The 16333-nt window shown below is 38.8% G+C and overlaps 3 protein-coding genes across 9 annotated transcripts; all 3 read right to left on the bottom strand.

The window, feature by feature from the left end:
• Positions 1 to 2923: 2923 nt before the first annotated feature.
• Positions 2924 to 5031, bottom strand: cenpx (centromere protein X). Its single transcript, XM_034088731.1, has 5 exons — positions 4949 to 5031; positions 3962 to 4013; positions 3822 to 3875; positions 3658 to 3746; positions 2924 to 3084 (listed from the first exon to the last, which is right to left on the bottom strand). Exons 1-5 carry the CDS (start codon positions 4982 to 4984, stop codon positions 3070 to 3072), a joined length of 246 nt encoding a protein of 81 aa, XP_033944622.1. The 5' UTR covers positions 4985 to 5031; the 3' UTR covers positions 2924 to 3069.
• Positions 5032 to 5271: 240 nt separating this feature from the next.
• Positions 5272 to 6767, bottom strand: LOC117450772 (heterogeneous nuclear ribonucleoprotein A1). Its single transcript, XM_034088730.2, has 5 exons — positions 6688 to 6767; positions 6476 to 6580; positions 6273 to 6368; positions 6009 to 6152; positions 5272 to 5843 (listed from the first exon to the last, which is right to left on the bottom strand). Exons 2-5 carry the CDS (start codon positions 6554 to 6556, stop codon positions 5724 to 5726), a joined length of 441 nt encoding a protein of 146 aa, XP_033944621.1. The 5' UTR covers positions 6557 to 6580; positions 6688 to 6767; the 3' UTR covers positions 5272 to 5723.
• On the bottom strand, positions 6692 to 16103 carry LOC117450769 (transmembrane channel-like protein 6). Of its 7 annotated transcripts, none has more exons than XM_034088723.2 (18): positions 15962 to 16103; positions 15159 to 15421; positions 14924 to 15061; positions 14752 to 14851; positions 14581 to 14668; positions 14250 to 14507; positions 13813 to 14024; positions 13594 to 13738; positions 12961 to 13104; positions 10810 to 10964; positions 9976 to 10066; positions 9534 to 9808; positions 9365 to 9440; positions 9137 to 9270; positions 8361 to 8537; positions 8172 to 8250; positions 7599 to 7684; positions 6692 to 6752 (listed from the first exon to the last, which is right to left on the bottom strand). In XM_034088723.2, exons 1-17 carry the CDS (start codon positions 16015 to 16017, stop codon positions 7604 to 7606), a joined length of 2472 nt encoding a protein of 823 aa, XP_033944614.1. In that variant the 5' UTR covers positions 16018 to 16103; the 3' UTR covers positions 6692 to 6752; positions 7599 to 7603. The 7 variants fall into 7 exon arrangements, with proteins under 7 accessions (XP_033944614.1, XP_033944611.1, XP_033944613.1 ...); XM_034088720.2 differs by lacking the exon at positions 6692 to 6752 and adding an exon at positions 6764 to 6852; XM_034088722.2 differs by lacking the exon at positions 6692 to 6752 and adding an exon at positions 6793 to 6870.
• Positions 16104 to 16333: the final 230 nt, after the last annotated feature.

The following is a 16333-nucleotide window of genomic DNA, read 5'->3' as shown; positions in this document are numbered from 1 at the left end:
GCCTTAGGACCCCAGGCCCCTCAGAGAGACCGGGGCCTCCAGGAAACCCTCATGTCACAGCAGTGTATACAGTCAACATGCTGCCTCTGTATTTGCATCCTCTCCACTCACGCAAGCTTTCTGTAAAAAAAAAACATCACGCACACCAAACGCGACCATGCTTTGTTTGTGTTTTTCTGACAGCGCCGTACATGTTTGTTACTTTTCATGTGTGCGTGAGTTGCGTGTGGAGCATCTAAGAGAAATTCACTCGCTCTGTGTCCCCTGCAGCATTCCTCCATGGTTAGAAAGCTCCAGGGGCCACAAGGGCCTCTTGTCTCTAATGCATCACAGCCCTAGATCAAGCACAACATGCATGCGAGCACATACATGCACACACACTTCTGAGAACAGATGCATGCCATCAGATATTTATTATAGAAATACTCAAAAACAAATGTAATTGAAATGTTTGGGGTAGAAATTACACAAATGGCAGATGACGCCTGATGATCGTCTTTGTCAGTTGGAGATTCCATGTCATATCCTGTCTTTCATTTAATTATTCTTGCTTGCGTGACAGAATCTTCTTTTATTTCCCTGACTTTTTTAGCATAAGCCTTCGATCCTAAATGTAGCTCATGTGCATGTTTTTACAGCCATTATGATCACTCAACATAAACAGGACTTGAGTTTGGGCCAGAAAAGATAGGAGCCTTTACATGGCAGGAAGTTAGATATTTGGGAGAAGCTGTGTCTCTAATAGAAAATAAGAACCACAGACGAATGAGTCGGGAATTAAGGAGTGAAATCTGACATAATCATCACTTAAAGGACTCTCAAGAACAGATGCAGACAAGCATCACCCTTAACCTTGATTACTGCAACTACATCCAATTGCATTTTTTTTTCATGGATTAAAAACCTACATATGACAAGTATTCCCAGAACCGGAACATGCCTTTGTTTTAGTTTATCATCAAGAACAATCCTGCCAGTCAATGATGCTTCTAATCAGTATTGATATTATTGGCTACAATAAGGCAGATGTCTTCAAGTGATATCCTCATTGTCCCATGCGCAGTGCTGTCCAAAGAAAAGCCAGAAGGGTGGAGACAGATCAGTGTGCTTCTCCTGGGAAACGCTTCTCACTCCAGAGCTTCTCCAAAGCGTCTGGACTGGCTGTCGACACTCCCTGCCTTTAATGTATGATCAAGAAAAATCTTTAACTCATTACTCTCTTCAATGCCCCGCCCCATTCTTGTCCTAACTGCTTTCGTATGTTTAATAATACTGCTTTCAGTTGTAATTTGTTCCACTAAGATGCATAAGGAGAAGAGTTGTACAGTAGTGCCCTTCATTTACCAAGACTAAGACGTTCCAACAACCTGTATTGTGGATAAGAGAGATGACGGATCCACCTGGGTAATATGGAGAAAATGCAATGTCATATTTCTGATCAAATACGTCAATTTTAATATTACAACCATATTGGAAGGTTTACTGCTGGTGCTTTCACAAAATATTTAAACAATTACATTTGTTATAGTCATTAGTTATGTGGATATAATGGCTAATTTGGTAAAAGCAAATAACAGTCTGGAAAAATCTGAAAATGACATCCATTTACTATGCTTTATGAATATATCCAAATGTAAGTGGATATTTATTCTCATATCAGGAAATCAACATGAAATAGATGTTTTTCAGAGCCGTAGATCCAACAGGATCAGTTTTTATTTAATCTACAAGGATTGATATTTATATTTAATCTCTAAAATGCTCCAGAAAGGCTTTATAGCGACACATCTTGTACACGTACTGTATTGCTTACTTTGGTTAAGTGGAAATGCAGTTGTTCCAGTAAGATCATTTGGTGTCATACTTCCTAATAAATAGTCATCTGGGTTACCGTGTTGTCAAAGCAGTGGATCTGCATTTGTATATTGTGCCAAACTGTACCTGCTGCTGTGAATGACTGTAGTTATAAACCCAACAAATTATTATATTATTATTACTGGGTTTTTTTTGCGCTCATGGCATCATTAAATTAACTTAACTCGGCCTAACACGCCTTCATGAAGGCCTGCTGTGGAAGTTTCTCCTGGGAAACACAAATCCAGTCCGGGCCCGACTAAAAAGGTGCTTGGTCAAACTCCAGGTGCAGTGTCCTTGAGCACCTATCGGAGCCTGGACTCTTGACTTGAGCCGGAGTTGCTTCCAGCTGTATGTGAGCCATGTTTGTAAGCGTAGTGACTCACTCAAGAGCCACACAAATAAATAGTGTGAGGTGTTGTACAGCTATGCTGACTCATAGTGAAGACATGTTGGTCAAATACACCACGGGTGGAAAACCATCTGAGGCCCTTGGGTTAGAAAAGCCCACATTACCCTCTCCCTTGTAGGCCTGACTCCCCCCTCTGCTGTGGTGAAAGGAGAGAAAGCACCTCCACTACTCGCCTCTTTGTTTATTTACCTTCAGAATTACACCCTGCTCCTCTTGGACCATGTTCCAATGTGTTTTGTTATGTTTCCTTTCAAACAGAATATCTATGCGTGTGGTCTCTGGCCATGTTTAGCTAGCACGCACACATTCGTGCACGCACACTCCCATTCAACTTTCCCCCTGTGCCAGAGGTCCCCTTTGCCCTTCCCCCCACCTCTAACTAAACATCGCAGGACAGCAAAAAGGAACTTCAAAGTGGCCGGAGGGGGTACTCCTTTTTTCCTGGCACTTGTCATCATCTAAGGGACTGGCTGCTCCCCTTATTACTCTAATTGCTTCCAACTGCTCCGGGAGGCTTTGATGAAGGGCACTATGGAGCATGCTGGAAGCACCTGTTGTTGCAGAGGAGCACAGGTGGGTCTTATTGGTGGTGGCATGAAAGGGTGTGCACAGTACACGCTGCTTTCTATGTAAAATCACTCGACTCAAATACATACAGAATGAAAATCTTGATGTAATCTCAGATTTGAGTAATTATGAAATTGCAGTCGTACAAAGAAAAATAAACATGTTGAATTGAAGTTGTTGGATTTAAACAGGAAGAAGCAGGCAACACTCTTGCTCCATCTTGTGGCATCACCGTGCTAGAAGTCCATCAGCTGTGTTGGAAAAGAGACGGAGATTAAACTGTGCATTGAAGCTATAATGTCCAATTTCCAAATTTTAGTAGAATTGTATATGACCATCACCTGCTACAATCAACTACTAGCAGTTTGAGCTGGTTTTGCACATTTATTTAACTTCTCTTTAAATCTGTAAAGACAGATCAATAGACAAACAAATATCACCAACAATTTTGATAATTTTAATGCATAAAGAATGTTTCATGGCAAAAATAACTAAATGTTACAAACCTCTAAAATACGGCGATTTTTTGCTTTCTGTTTCTATGTTGGATTTTGGAATGACAAATACATTTAATTAAATGATTCATCACTAATACAAATGTAGGTAGGGCCTATATTCATTCTTATAATTAGATTGAATCATACCATATAATTTGAAAGACCGAGGTTTGTCACAGTAATGATTCAGAATTCAGTACGTCCAAATAAGAAAAATAATATAAAATGCCCTGCTGGTCTAATAAACAAAAACATTACACGGCACACAGCAGCAGTTTATGATTATAATGTATAGCTCTTGAACCCCAATTTGATCGAGCTACTCACCAGCTGAGGCAGGATCTTTTCAAAGTGCTCGATGTCCACTTGGTCACAGTCCTCAGAAGCAGCTTGTTTCTGTGATCTCACAGCAGCCTCTGGAAAGAGATACCACATTCAAGGCGTCATCATAACACAACCTGTGCACAAATGTACCCAACAAAACGTCTTACCTCGGACAAATACTTTGAGCATCTCTGCCACGAGCAGCACAGCATCCCCACTCACTGTAAGAGAGTGAGAGTGTTTGAGTTGTCAAGTCAATAATAAAAGTTTTTGGATATGTTATATCAAGACATTATATCCAACTCACGTCTGGTTTTGTCCTCCTTAAAGAAGCTTGACAAGAGTTTGCTTATTGTGTCCTGTAAATGAGGAGAATAGATAACATTGTGCATGTGACAGACAAGAGAAGGAAGTAAATTGCCAAAATACTTGTCTTTCGGGAATGTTTATTCGTTTATTCCACTCATGGCAATTATTATAAAACATGTACACTTTAGGCAGTTTCTATAGCCCCTGATGTAAAGCAGGAGGGAGAAGAAATTTGTATTTTACCTGCCCCTTATTTTATCACAGCTGCTTACAAAAACTTACAGTAACGTGAAACCAAAATCACAATCAAAAGTCAACACAACGATCGACCATCAGCAAAACAGGTTACCTGACATCTTCACATTGTCTAATTATTCTTTCTTTATACCTTTTCTTTAGGTTTTCTTAAACCTAAAGATGTTCATACAGCCCTTTAAATCCCCTTGTGTGAATTTCCCCGTTGTACAGTGGGACCTTTATATACAGTCTATGTGTGGGACTTATAAAGGATTTCTGATTTCTTTAAATTATGATAATCTATGTTTACAAATAAGATTAATACTAAAGTAAAGTGCGCACTGTCATTAACACAAACCAGGCATACATTTTTTAAATGTCCTACTTGGTTTTCTGAAAAACAAACAGAGAAAATATATAATCGTGTAACTTGCTGCTGCGTTCTTCCTCATGCCAAACTACCTTTGAAAAAACGGCATTTTCAGCCCTGAATATTGACAACAGATACGATAATTGTATATAACTTTGAACCGCTTTTCCATTCGGCATACATTTAACTAACTGAATATTATTTTAGCAAGGACTACAGTTTAATCGTCTGAGAATAAGAAACAATGTATGAGCTCCGTGCACAGGGTCAGCCTGAATGCTTAATTAAATCAAACAGATGCGGCAAGTTCAAAACAATATTCGTTATTATTTAACCTCAGCAGGTGAAAACAGCCGTTGTCTAAACATATTCTTCTACCTTTTTGAATCCAATGTCTTCGTTCTTCTCCGCCATGTTTACTCCGCTGTGAGAAACTTGGCGCTCTGCGTAAGGATTGGTCATTGATCTCTGACGTCATTTGCCCCGCCCTCCGTAGACTGTAAACGAAATGTAATATTTGTATTTAATAATTTAAGCTTAGTTTGGATTGTATGATAGCTTTTCATACATGTAAATATATATATATTATAAATGGTTCTACATTATAATAAATATATAAAAGATTAGTTATTATACAAGTTATATGTTTTCAATAGTCATTAGTATTTCATATTATCTGTAATACAAGAAAGAGACAAAACTGAAACTGTAAAACACATTTATTCAAGCGCAACAATGTTAGTCAACCATTAGCGTAACTTTTAACTGTCTTTTGCAGAGAAATATAATTTATTAATTACTAATCATAATGCATTCATTGACAGTCTCTTTACACAGGGAGATAATATTCAAGCTATATTTGAACAATGCATACACCCTTGACAAACATGAAACAGAGAATTGAATACAACTATTATCACCCACGGTCTATAGTTATCATAAGACACAACATAGAATCAAAGCAGTATGTAGGCTATCAGAGCAACTCAGAACAAATAAAAAAAATATCAAATGTGCAGTATATGTGTTTGTATCTAGCTGAGTATATGCTATCCTTGTGATGATTTTCTTTTTGTATCTAACTTCAGGCACAGACGGCTACAGACAGTTAAACAATAGCAAAACGTTCGTCCTAAGTTGCATTGTATAGGTTTTACTCCATCTTGACATCTAACCACTGAGCGTCTTCCAGGATGTAGCCCAAGCCCATTGATCGCCGTGGTCGAGGGAGCGTAACAGCTAAGGCAGCCTTCTTCTCTGAATCCTCGTCCATCTGAAAGACAGATTGTTATAGTTGGCCAATGAGGACTCAGTCAGCAAATCTTCACTTTATAAATCAAACATTGCTCATCAACTCGTCTTTCTATGAGATTTCTTTATGTCCGTAATAAAATCAGGCATGAGACCAGCTCTTCTCCAACAGAGACAAAAGACTCACCTTTGGACTGACAACTCGTTTGACTTCGACATCGCCTCCAATGTAGTGAGGTCCAGCCCATTCTGCTCTGTCTGCTTCATCCTCTGTAGAAAACCTCACATAGGCCATTGAATTGTTTTCCTCCAACTTTGGGTTCTTCTTAACCTTGGATTAAATTAAACAGGTGAGGGGTCGTTGTAAAAGTAAGTGACAATGTCCTAAATCTAAAACATAGTTAAGAATATACATCAACTATGTCACAAATTGTGTTTCATATGTCCATACCTCACATGCTGTGATGGTGCCCCATTCTCTAAAGTAAGCTCGCACATATGCTTCATTTAAGTAGGAAATCAGGTCTTTTACAAACACCCAGTGGTCCTGTAAAACAATAGGAAATCATTATCTTCATGGCATATTGCAGAAAATTAAAATTAAAATGTATTAATGTTCAATATGTTCAATATGTTTTCAGAAAACATGTTTACCAGTTGATATGTTTGAGCCAAAGCCGCCATGTGTTTCTTTGGAAGGCAAATGTAAACTCTTTTTGGAGTCTTCATGTCCATTTTATCTGGAGGGAAGGTGAGATTCTGGGAAAAAAGAACACAAAGTAAATACAATTAGAAATAAAAGCATTTCAAAAAGTACAAATGTGAACATTTTAGGAAATTAGAACATGAACATATAGAACCCTTACCCACCAGAAGTAATTCCCGAGATGTTCAGCAACCTACTCCTAGTCAGACTGCTCAAAGTCCCCTGCTGTGGAGTTGGAGTCCTTTTAAGTCACAGAAAGTTCATCTCTTGCCGGTTATTTTCTTGTGAATCCCACTAGAAGTTACCAAACTTGTTCAGCAGCCAGCTGGCGGAAACATTTTAACTTCATAATATGTTACAAGATAATGACATCACCAGAATGGGTCCATAGGGTTTGCAAACTGCATTCTAACATGCTTTAAAGGGTAAACACGAGATAAATCACTTTTTGTTACCAAAGCATTAGTCGCGTAAAGTTCATAGATCACTATTCCGATTGTTTTATTCTCCGCATACATTTACGTAATATGTTGAATGTGTGTTTTGTTTTAGAAAATCTGTTAAATACTAGAATAAAAATGGTGATTTGGAATGATCAGATATTTTAAAATAAAAAGGACAATTTCTATTATGTCAAAGTTGCCAAAAAACATATCAAGATGTGTTCAAACTAATTTATTTTTCATACAACATATTCAAAATCATTGTGCATAAACTTCAACAGAATCTAACATAAAAGTATGTTTTGACATATATTATGCTAAATATCATATATAGTGCTAACAGCCGGTGTTAGTTCATGTTCTTCTATTAACCACTGCAAACATTGTGGAATATATTTGAAAATAGCACACATATTACTGGTTTGGCTTGTACTTGAGTTTGCTTAACACCAGTGAGTTCATTTATTTCAAGTGATACAGAATGGTGTGAATGTTGTTTAGAAGTAAGAAGTAAGAAAGTGGTCGCACAACTTCCTTTCCAGCTTGAACGTGAGGTCAGTAAAACAGAAAAAGCGTGCGAACCAGAACATGTTACGACCAAAAGGAGGAAATACAGTATTGTGAATACCTTCCTTATCGGTTAGGGGAAACCAGACTACTCCGTTCATAAAGGGCTTGCAAATTGGTGATGAGGAACTTTTTGTCTTTACCCTCCTGCACACAAGAAAATACAGAAGATATATTCAGAACAATATTAAAATACTCTACATGTAACTTTGATTTTAAGGCATTCAAGATAATGTCTAAACTACAGTATGATGGATTTCCATGAAGTTTAGTAGAGTCATTCATTGTGCCTGGACGCTGAATAGTACCGACTTTGCTCATTTAACTTAATTCTTAGTCTTGAATACAACATGGACCATGCAGAAAAACATTCCCAAAGGAGAACGGATGATTTATACCAGATTTAGAACCATAATCAGGTCTTTATTGAAATGTGATCTATTGACATTCACGTCAGCTTCAGTTGTAAGTTGTCTTATTAGCATTTGAATATGCTGGTAAACATCAGCATGTTAGTATTGTCATTGTTTGTGTGTTACCATGGTAACCTTAGCAGTTGATCAAAGCCTAAGTACAGCCTCACAGAGCCACTAGCACGACTGTAGCTTATTGACTTTAGTTTGATTATGCATACATTTTCAATTTGCTTTTGTAACTGACTGACGATCCTCCTTTGGCCATCGACAACTTGACTGTGAACGTATATCACTATTCTGAAAAAAATCGACATCAGAGGAGATTATCATTATTCAGACAAGTTTGCTGAAAATTATTTGAGAGGGCATGACACATGAAATATTGACATCATCTTGTCACCACTTACAGAAAGAATCCATTGACGAGGAACAAGAACAGTGGGTTCTCCACCAGAAAGTCGTAGGCCTTGCTGAGCCAGAACAGGAGCGTGTTGGAGCTCTCCAGCTGCTGGACCCACAGCTTGCCCGAGTGAAACATTGTGGTGAGATTCCTGAAAGGGCCACACTCTGTCGAGGGTTTAATCCTGTTGGCATCACACATGGATTCTTAATATACAGTGCAGTTTGCAAGTATGTGGACAATAACACATATCCATTTTGTTTAGGTTTCAAACTCAAGCACATTGGATGTAAAAGGTGTAATATTTAACATTTGCACATTAAAATGTCCTGTCGACTACAATTTACATATTTTTGTCTACTGAAATTATACCAGATGATTCCAACAATTCTCAAAACCTGGATAAACCTGTAGTTTTATATTAAGGTAACAATTAGTTTATTTATGTTTACCATAAATCCACATTTTATACAGTTTTTAAAAAAAAAAACGTTTTGTTATAGACTGTTTTAAACAGAATGAAGGATTTTAGTCACCACACATCTGGATCTATATTATCTGGCAATTTCTTTTTGGAGAGGAGCAACGGACGCCACCAAAGTCATTGTTTTGTTATTGTGTTTTGGACTAATGCTGGATAAGGATTTATTTTTACCGTCATTATGTTCAAAGCCTGTTCAAAAACATGCATCCTTGAGGTTGGGTAATTCACACATGCCTTTCAGGAAACAAACTGCTTGAGCATCACAGTCGATTAGAGTGGGGACATTGTGTTACACTCACGTCCAAATTGTATAAATGACAGACACAGCAGCTCCGAGATATGAGGGGAAGAACAAAAGAAAAACAAACAGTGTTGTCATCTGACTGGCTCTCCAGGGCTGTCTGGATGCCTGACAATTAAGCAATACACTGCTCTGGGGAAGAAACCAGAAGAAGAATGTGAAGTTTGACATCCAAATCCATATCTGTACGACATGTACTGTATGAAATTACACCTGCTTTACAAACCTTCTTCATGTAAAATAGCACAAAGAGTTTTAGGATCTGGACTGCAGGAAGCAGTGGAGCAAACAGCACCCCAAGCCTGGGAGAAATAAAGACCATACATTTTTAATAAATCTTTTTTTGGTTAAGTATATCATGGGTTTTAAAAGTGGTGTACTGTTGTGTCCATTACCAGGTAAGGGTTTGTCCATATATGAGTTCCAGCACATTACGGGCAATGTCAAACACTGGCTTCCTGTTCCTTTTCAGCACTTGCTTGAAAAAGAGCCTAGAAGATGCATTCAGTGAAAAGTTTGAAAGCAAACAACAGGATGAAGTCACGTGAATTGAAGGTGAAGTACCAACTTGCCTCCACAGGAACTCTCCCAAGAAAGTGTATAGCACAGTGAAGACAAAGTCCATGAGGAGCAAACGATACAGTTCTTGTCCCACACAGTTCTCCCAACACTGAGGACAACAGAAATATTAATGTAGGAGTCACATTATTAGAAGTAAAAAGGACAAACAGGAAATCACTTTTTGTTTCCCAATAGTTTAGGAATGAAGAACATTGCATAAGTCAGTGTCACGTCCAGAGCTAATATTATGACAAGGATGATAAGGATGCTTGTTACCTGTAAACCATGGTTTACTGGTTCCACAGCTATTCTCCCCAGCCAGCGGAAACATAGCACTCCAATAATACTGACTTTCAACATCAGGTTCCTGAGAAAACAATAAGCAGAATTTCAATTTGGCAACAACCATGCAAATAACTAGAAACTAAAGACAAAAGAGGAAATACAAGCCTTACAAGTCAAAGTGTGACTTAGATGCTGGGCCACTGCATGGATGTTGGACACTTTTAACTCGTTTTTATGCACAAACTATGTACAAATTACACACAAGTAATGTTGAAACTCCAGTGCACAAACATTGAGAAGTGGAGGGGATATTTAGTTTATACCAGTTTAATAACAGTATGATAGAAGTTTTTTTTAAATAATTGTCTATGCTGTAATGCTTTTTTGTGACGAACTACAGAGACAATTTGTGCATTTCTATGTATTTTAAACATGTCTGGTTGTGATTCATTTGCATGGTATATTAAAAGGAAATACAATACAAAACTTTAAATGAATATTCTCACAGTAAAAACCAACGGATGGAGGATTCAGCTGAATTGAAAGCTCCAGATTGAAAAAGACTAGGAAATGATGTAGTACTCTTAACTTAAAAAAAATTAAACACACATTGAAGAGAACATTTAGTAGACATACTAAAGTTTTGAGCACTGTGTAACAAATGTATTTATCAGTAAATACCATAACTGTTTCCTGCTTGTCCTATGTTTTTACAAGCATTACGTTGGTTCCAAATGCATGTGAATTATCTCTTAAAATATGTCTTGTCAATATGTAAGCCTATTGTTAATTGTGTATTTGTTTTCCCACAGTTCTTCTTCTCACCTGAAGATGGAGACATAGACGCATACACTGGGTGAGTCGTAATTTTCTACCCAGGTGCACAGGTTGAAGAGGCCGGGCAGTAAGAGGTTAATGGCCGACACCACTGCAGGCAGCACCAGCTCCGTGTCTTTGAAGGGACTCCGAGTGATACAAGCCTGTGAAAGAATGGATAAATAACAGTGAGAGCTTCGGACAAACACATGGGCAGAGACTCAGAAATCCTTTATCCGTCCTGCAACGAGGACATTTACATGATTACAACAGCAGACAGATAAAGTGAGGGGAAACAAATTAAATGGCTAAGCATGCACACGTTATTAATAACACTATAAGTACAAAAACAAAAACAAAATAGCAGATATGTACACCATGGTAAAAGAAAAAAAAGCAGCGGTGCATTTGTTTTTAAGAAAAGTGACTATGAATTAAAGAGTTAGCTGGTACTGTATGCCAATTGTAAATAAACAGAGAAAAATAAACGTGAACCTGCAGGAGGGTAGGCTATGTTGCACGTTTATGTACTGTATATTGCACACAGTTTTATATTTAAAAAAACACAGTTTTATATCTAAAAAAGACAGAACTGACGTTGAATGGACCTTTTTCACATTAGTTTGACATTATTATCGGGCAATAATTGACTAACAGGTATGTTGGGTATCGATTTTAACGATTACGGTTCTGCTTTTTCGATTACGGTTCTTTCCGGTTCTTGATTTTCAGTTCTTTGAGAGGATAAAAATAAGTACCATGCCATCTTCACTGGGACTAAAATATGTTTATGACATTTAAAAAAAAATCTCTATTCATACAGAGGAACCATAGAGAGCGTGCTGACCAGCGGCATCTCCATCTGGTCGAGAGACTGCAACGCCAAAAAGACTGGAAGTCTCTGCAGAGAGTGGTCAGGACAGCAGAGAAGATCATCAGAGTTTCTCTCCCTCCCATCAGAGACACCGCTCAGAACGCTGCCTGACAAAAGCCCAGAACATTTTGAAAGACCCCACTCATCCTCACCATGCTCTGTTCTCCCTGCTGCCCTCCAGCAAGAGGTTCCGCAGCATTAAGAGCAAAACAGCCAGATTCTGCAATAGCTTTTTCCTCCAAGCCATCAGACTGCTGAACAGCAAGTAGACCAATAACATAAAGATTACATTACGCTGTGTAAAGAGCACATCTTTTTATATAGTATGTCTATTTTATTTATATGTATAGTAAGTCTTACTAAAACGCACACTTTATCTTTAATTTTATCAGCACCACGTCACTATTATTTACTTATATGTACAATTTTAGCAAGTTTTTATATTGTCCCGTTACTGTAAGCCAGTACAACGACATTTCGTTTTAATAGTACACTCTGTGTATTGTTGAAATGACAATAAAGTATGTCTATGTCTATATACAAATCACTTCATACGGTTTGATTTGTTTGCCGTTATTGAATAATAAAAAATCATCCCTGCATTGTTTTTGAATTCACAAGATAATTCTAAGTGGTGCAATTTGAGAATGTACAATTGCCCCAGTCTCCTCTGATGGCAACCTGCCTGTGTGACACAAAGTCCAACCATACACAGTCCTGCAAGGCATATGATATAGCTCCCCAACTGCTTCACTGTTTGCAAAAGTAAATAAATAGTATTTTCATTTAAAGAATGTGTGTTCTGTGTTCGCTATATTTCCAGCCCCGACCCCCGTCTAACAGTACAGAAAGACTTTAGTGTGTTTTGTGTCTGGCTTTGAGGGCAAACGTTGCAATGCATATTATTAGCACATTAAATCATAAGAAACCATGCGTGAAAAATAAAACTGCAGTTTGTCCTTTTTGATAACATTATGTCAGTGAAATACAACTTGTAATATTTCCCTCAATATTTTACCAGTTGATCAAAGTCAGACTGTTTTTTGGGAACCACTATTTTAGACAATCTCTTTCTCATCCGTGCAGTTTTTTGGTGATGACAGAGACATTGCAGTTGTATTGAACACCAGCAGAGAAAATGTGTTAACTCTCTACCAGGAAAGCAAAAGGAGAAGTAAATAGACTGCCTGGGGAGGTGCTTTTTCATCAGAGTTATTTTTGTCATAGTCGTGAGAGAATGCTATAGACGGGCACGCACAAGCACTTATTGGAACGTGTTCTCTAACCTCTGATAGGTAGTGGACTGCCATGGCGCTCAGGACAATGCTGATAAGACATGTAACCCATGCCAGCACGTGCACCATGAGGCGGCAGAGTCGTAGCGTGTAGCTCTTTGCATCCTCTCCACTGGTCAGCTCAGACATCAGCTCCTGTTGGGAAAGCAGGAGTTTAAGGTCCGGCTAGCAACGTTTAAAAGATCTTCAGCATCTGTTAAAACCTGGAGGAGCTCTGCAGACGATTGTATTTAGAACAGGTTATTTAAAACATGCCTTCATTAGAAGTTGGCCCTCGAGGTGTCCCATTGAGTGTGACAAAGTTAACATCCAAAACTTCCTGTGTGTATGCAAAAACTGAGATGGTGTGACTGAGAATGTGAAATTGAACTCTACCATGTCAATTATAATGAAAACATATAATATGTTATTTTGAAATAGACCAATTTACATAATAAGTCATTTAACTGTTGGTACTTTAAGTATATTTAGATGCTAATATTTGCACTTTTACTTGAGTAACATTTTGAATGCAGGAGTTTTACTTGTAACAGAGTATTACACTCTGGTACTTCTACTTTTACTCAAGTACAAGATCCGAGTACTTCTCCCACCTCTGCTTATCTCATATAAATTGTTTCTTACTTTGAGCTGAGTGCTGATTTTCTCAGATTGCAGTCTGACAGACGTGTTCTTGCTGACTTTAAAATCCCAGATACAGAAAATGTTTCCTGCCAGATCCCTGTTGGACTTGAGGACTTGAAAACTTCTCCCGAAGGACTTGGACATGCTGCAAGAGAACAACACAGCCATAAAATAGACACCAGAGTAAATGAGATAAAAGTAACTCTCTTGTTGCCCAACCTGTACACAAGGATGATGCAGATAATGAAGAAGGCGATGGCGATGGTAAATAAATATGCTGCAGGTATGCTGTATGGCACCATGTGGGGCTGGTGGGGGTCACAGATTGGCAGATCAGCTGTGTTAGTTGCATTGGAGTTAGCAGCCCGGCACGTTGTGAGGGTAGTGTTGGTGTAGAAGCCGTAAAACATCACACTCTGAGAGAGGTAACCCTGCCACAAAAAAAAAAAAGTGAATTAATTCAAGACATCTTCAAGCCATCATTACAATCTCACCTGTTCACCATGGCCTTTGACCCCTACCCCATTCCACTCCTACTGCTATTTATTTCATGTTTTGTATTCGGGATTGTGCGAAACAGTATTTCGATCTCTCTGTCTGAACACACAAACTGAAAGATTGACAATAAAGTTGACTTTTACTTTGATGTATCCTACCGTGCCCGTGAGCAACTCAAGGCCAGTGAAATTGTTGGAATGAGGGTCATGAGGAGGAGGGTTGACTGCTTGTGGAAAGACCAGGAACAGGCCGTTGATAGTGAAGAGGAAGAGGTTAAAGAGCAGGAGGGTCCGGAGAAACAGGAAGTAGGATAGCACCCCGGTTCCAAAACGTCCGCTAAGTATCTTCATCGGTGAATGCCACAGCTGGAGGGAGGTGAGGACGGAGAGGCAGATGAACAGGCAGTGACTCCAAGTCTGAGGGGAGAAAAACTAAAGTGAAGGACTGATACACACAAATAAAAGTGGTTTTATATAAGTTTTCACTCACCCTTGAAATGTACACGCCTAGACGCCTGTAGCATGGAATATTCCTGCTGATGAATGAACTCTCATCTACGTCCCTGAAAGCAAGTCGCCTGATTTAAAAAAAAAAAAGGAGAAAGAGTTATCACAGTGGCTTCATTTGAAGACAGTTGACAGTTCTCAGTGCCACATGTACCTGACTCTCATCTTATCTGCCAAGCTGAGCGGCGTGGCTCGCAGCTTTCGCATGGCCTCGCTCACTGAGAGGCCTCTGAGGTTGGACACCAACTGCTTTTCTGTAACCCAAAAGTAAGAAAGTTATTGAAGTTTCAGAGTTGCTACAGCCAACGCTGACTGTTTTTGTTCACCTTCAGCACTTGTTTCCTCCATTTGTTCCTGAACAAAGTCAGCCTGGATTGGTTTGGAGTGGTGAGAAGAATCATGGGAGGAAGTCTGAGGTTGCTGAGATGAGTCTCTCGCATACTTGGGAATAACTGCATTTATCCCTGTGTGGACAAGAAGCAATCAATGGTTCACGACTTCACGTGTGTATATGAATATTGTCAACCCACAATAAGACACTGGAAGAAGATTACATCTCACCAGCAGTGCGACTGGGCATTGAGGAGAGCACCTTTAAAGTAGCAGCTGACCAGTGATGCCTCTGCAGAGACTTCCTCTGCCCTGTGTCAAGTGTCTCGTCTCTCATGTGGCCGCTTGCAGTGAATGGAAGATCTTCTCTATTTGCACCTGTGCATCCCCTAAAATCGTCCATCTGTAAGGACTCAGGACACCTCTGGGTGCTGGCAGCAGACTCTCTTATAAACCGGAAAGTGCCTTGACTGGGTTTGCTTCCTCCCATGTCCCTGAGGGAGAGGAAATAATTACCTTCATTACAGAAACATGTATACAGTATAAGACACGTTGCATCTGAAATGCATATTTTGTATCCGGAAATACCATGTAGAGATTCTTCATTGTGCTAAACAATTTTTCTACATCTTGCTGGAAAGATACTGAAAACTTTCAAGTGCCAGATTAAGAGCAAAAAGCCTAAAATATATCACTGAGTGCATGCAAAGATGCTTCAAACCTAAAGGCACTGAAAGCTGCACCAATGAGGAACTGAACATGCTGTCATCTACAACTTTAGGGCAATTCTCAACGCACTAACATTAAGGAAAATCAAACTAAATATACTTTAGAAGTAAAAACAATTTAATGAAGGACACTAAGACTTCCATTAATGTGTTAAGGTAACAGCTTTGTGTGCTTCTTAAGACAAAATAAATAAAAAACAAAGTTGATCAACCTGATATAGCAAAAAGATGCAGAGGAGATTTCAGGTACAGCCAATAATCGCAAAGTAAAACAATTCTGAAATTAAGGCTTAAAAGAGGACTTACTCAAAGTCAGACTCAGAATCAGAATCTGTTTGACTAATGTTCACACTGTATGCCATGGTCCTTGATGATCGCTGTTGCAGCTACCAGCATCGAGTCTTCATCGTCAGTTACAGAGACGACCACAGAGCAGTGTTGCACTCTATTCTTGACACACCCAACACGTCAAAACACATGACTTCCTCTCTCTCGTTCTCTCTCTCAGCACAGCTGTGCCTAATTTACATTTGGTGCAAAGTGTATCTGACTGAACCTGATGAAGTGCAATCAATCAAGCGTCTCTGACACGCCATGTACAGGGTTCATAGGGAAATAGTACATACAAAGTAAATAATTACTTTTTATTTTTTAAGTGCCTTTTCGAAACATAAGTCA

The sequence above is a fragment of the Pseudochaenichthys georgianus genome, chromosome 8, assembly GCF_902827115.2.
Source record: "Pseudochaenichthys georgianus chromosome 8, fPseGeo1.2, whole genome shotgun sequence".
NCBI lineage: Eukaryota > Metazoa > Chordata > Actinopteri > Perciformes > Channichthyidae > Pseudochaenichthys > Pseudochaenichthys georgianus.
Note: the sequence above shows the minus strand (reverse complement) of the source record. Positions and strands in the feature narration are given on the sequence as shown.

What these genes read in the sequence shown, in the direction of transcription:
- cenpx (XM_034088731.1), bottom strand. Translation starts at nt 4,984, where the DNA reads ATGGCGGAGAAGAACGAAGACATTGGATTCAAAAAG. An exon ending in AAGACATTGGATTCAAAAAG is followed by an intron (nt 4,014 to 4,948) that starts GTAGAAGAATAT and finishes CCTCATTTACAG; the next exon opens with GACACAATAAGCAAACTCTT. An exon ending in TAAGGAGGACAAAACCAGAC is followed by an intron (nt 3,876 to 3,961) that starts GTGAGTTGGATA and finishes ACTCTCTTACAG; the next exon opens with TGAGTGGGGATGCTGTGCTG.
- LOC117450772 (XM_034088730.2), bottom strand. Translation starts at nt 6,556, where the DNA reads ATGGACATGAAGACTCCAAAAAGAGTTTACATTTGCCTTCCAAAGAAA. An exon ending in GCACCATCACAGCATGTGAG is followed by an intron (nt 6,153 to 6,272) that starts GTATGGACATAT and finishes ATTTAATCCAAG; the next exon opens with GTTAAGAAGAACCCAAAGTT. An exon ending in AACGAGTTGTCAGTCCAAAG is followed by an intron (nt 5,844 to 6,008) that starts GTGAGTCTTTTG and finishes TCTGTCTTTCAG; the next exon opens with ATGGACGAGGATTCAGAGAA.
- LOC117450769 (XM_034088723.2), bottom strand. Translation starts at nt 16,017, where the DNA reads ATGGCATACAGTGTGAACATTAGTCAAACAGATTCTGATTCTGAGTCT. An exon ending in CAGTCCACTACCTATCAGAG is followed by an intron (nt 10,965 to 12,960) that starts GTTAGAGAACAC and finishes ATTCTTTCACAG; the next exon opens with GCTTGTATCACTCGGAGTCC. An exon ending in CTCGTCAATGGATTCTTTCT is followed by an intron (nt 8,251 to 8,360) that starts GTAAGTGGTGAC and finishes GATTTTTTTCAG; the next exon opens with AATAGTGATATACGTTCACA.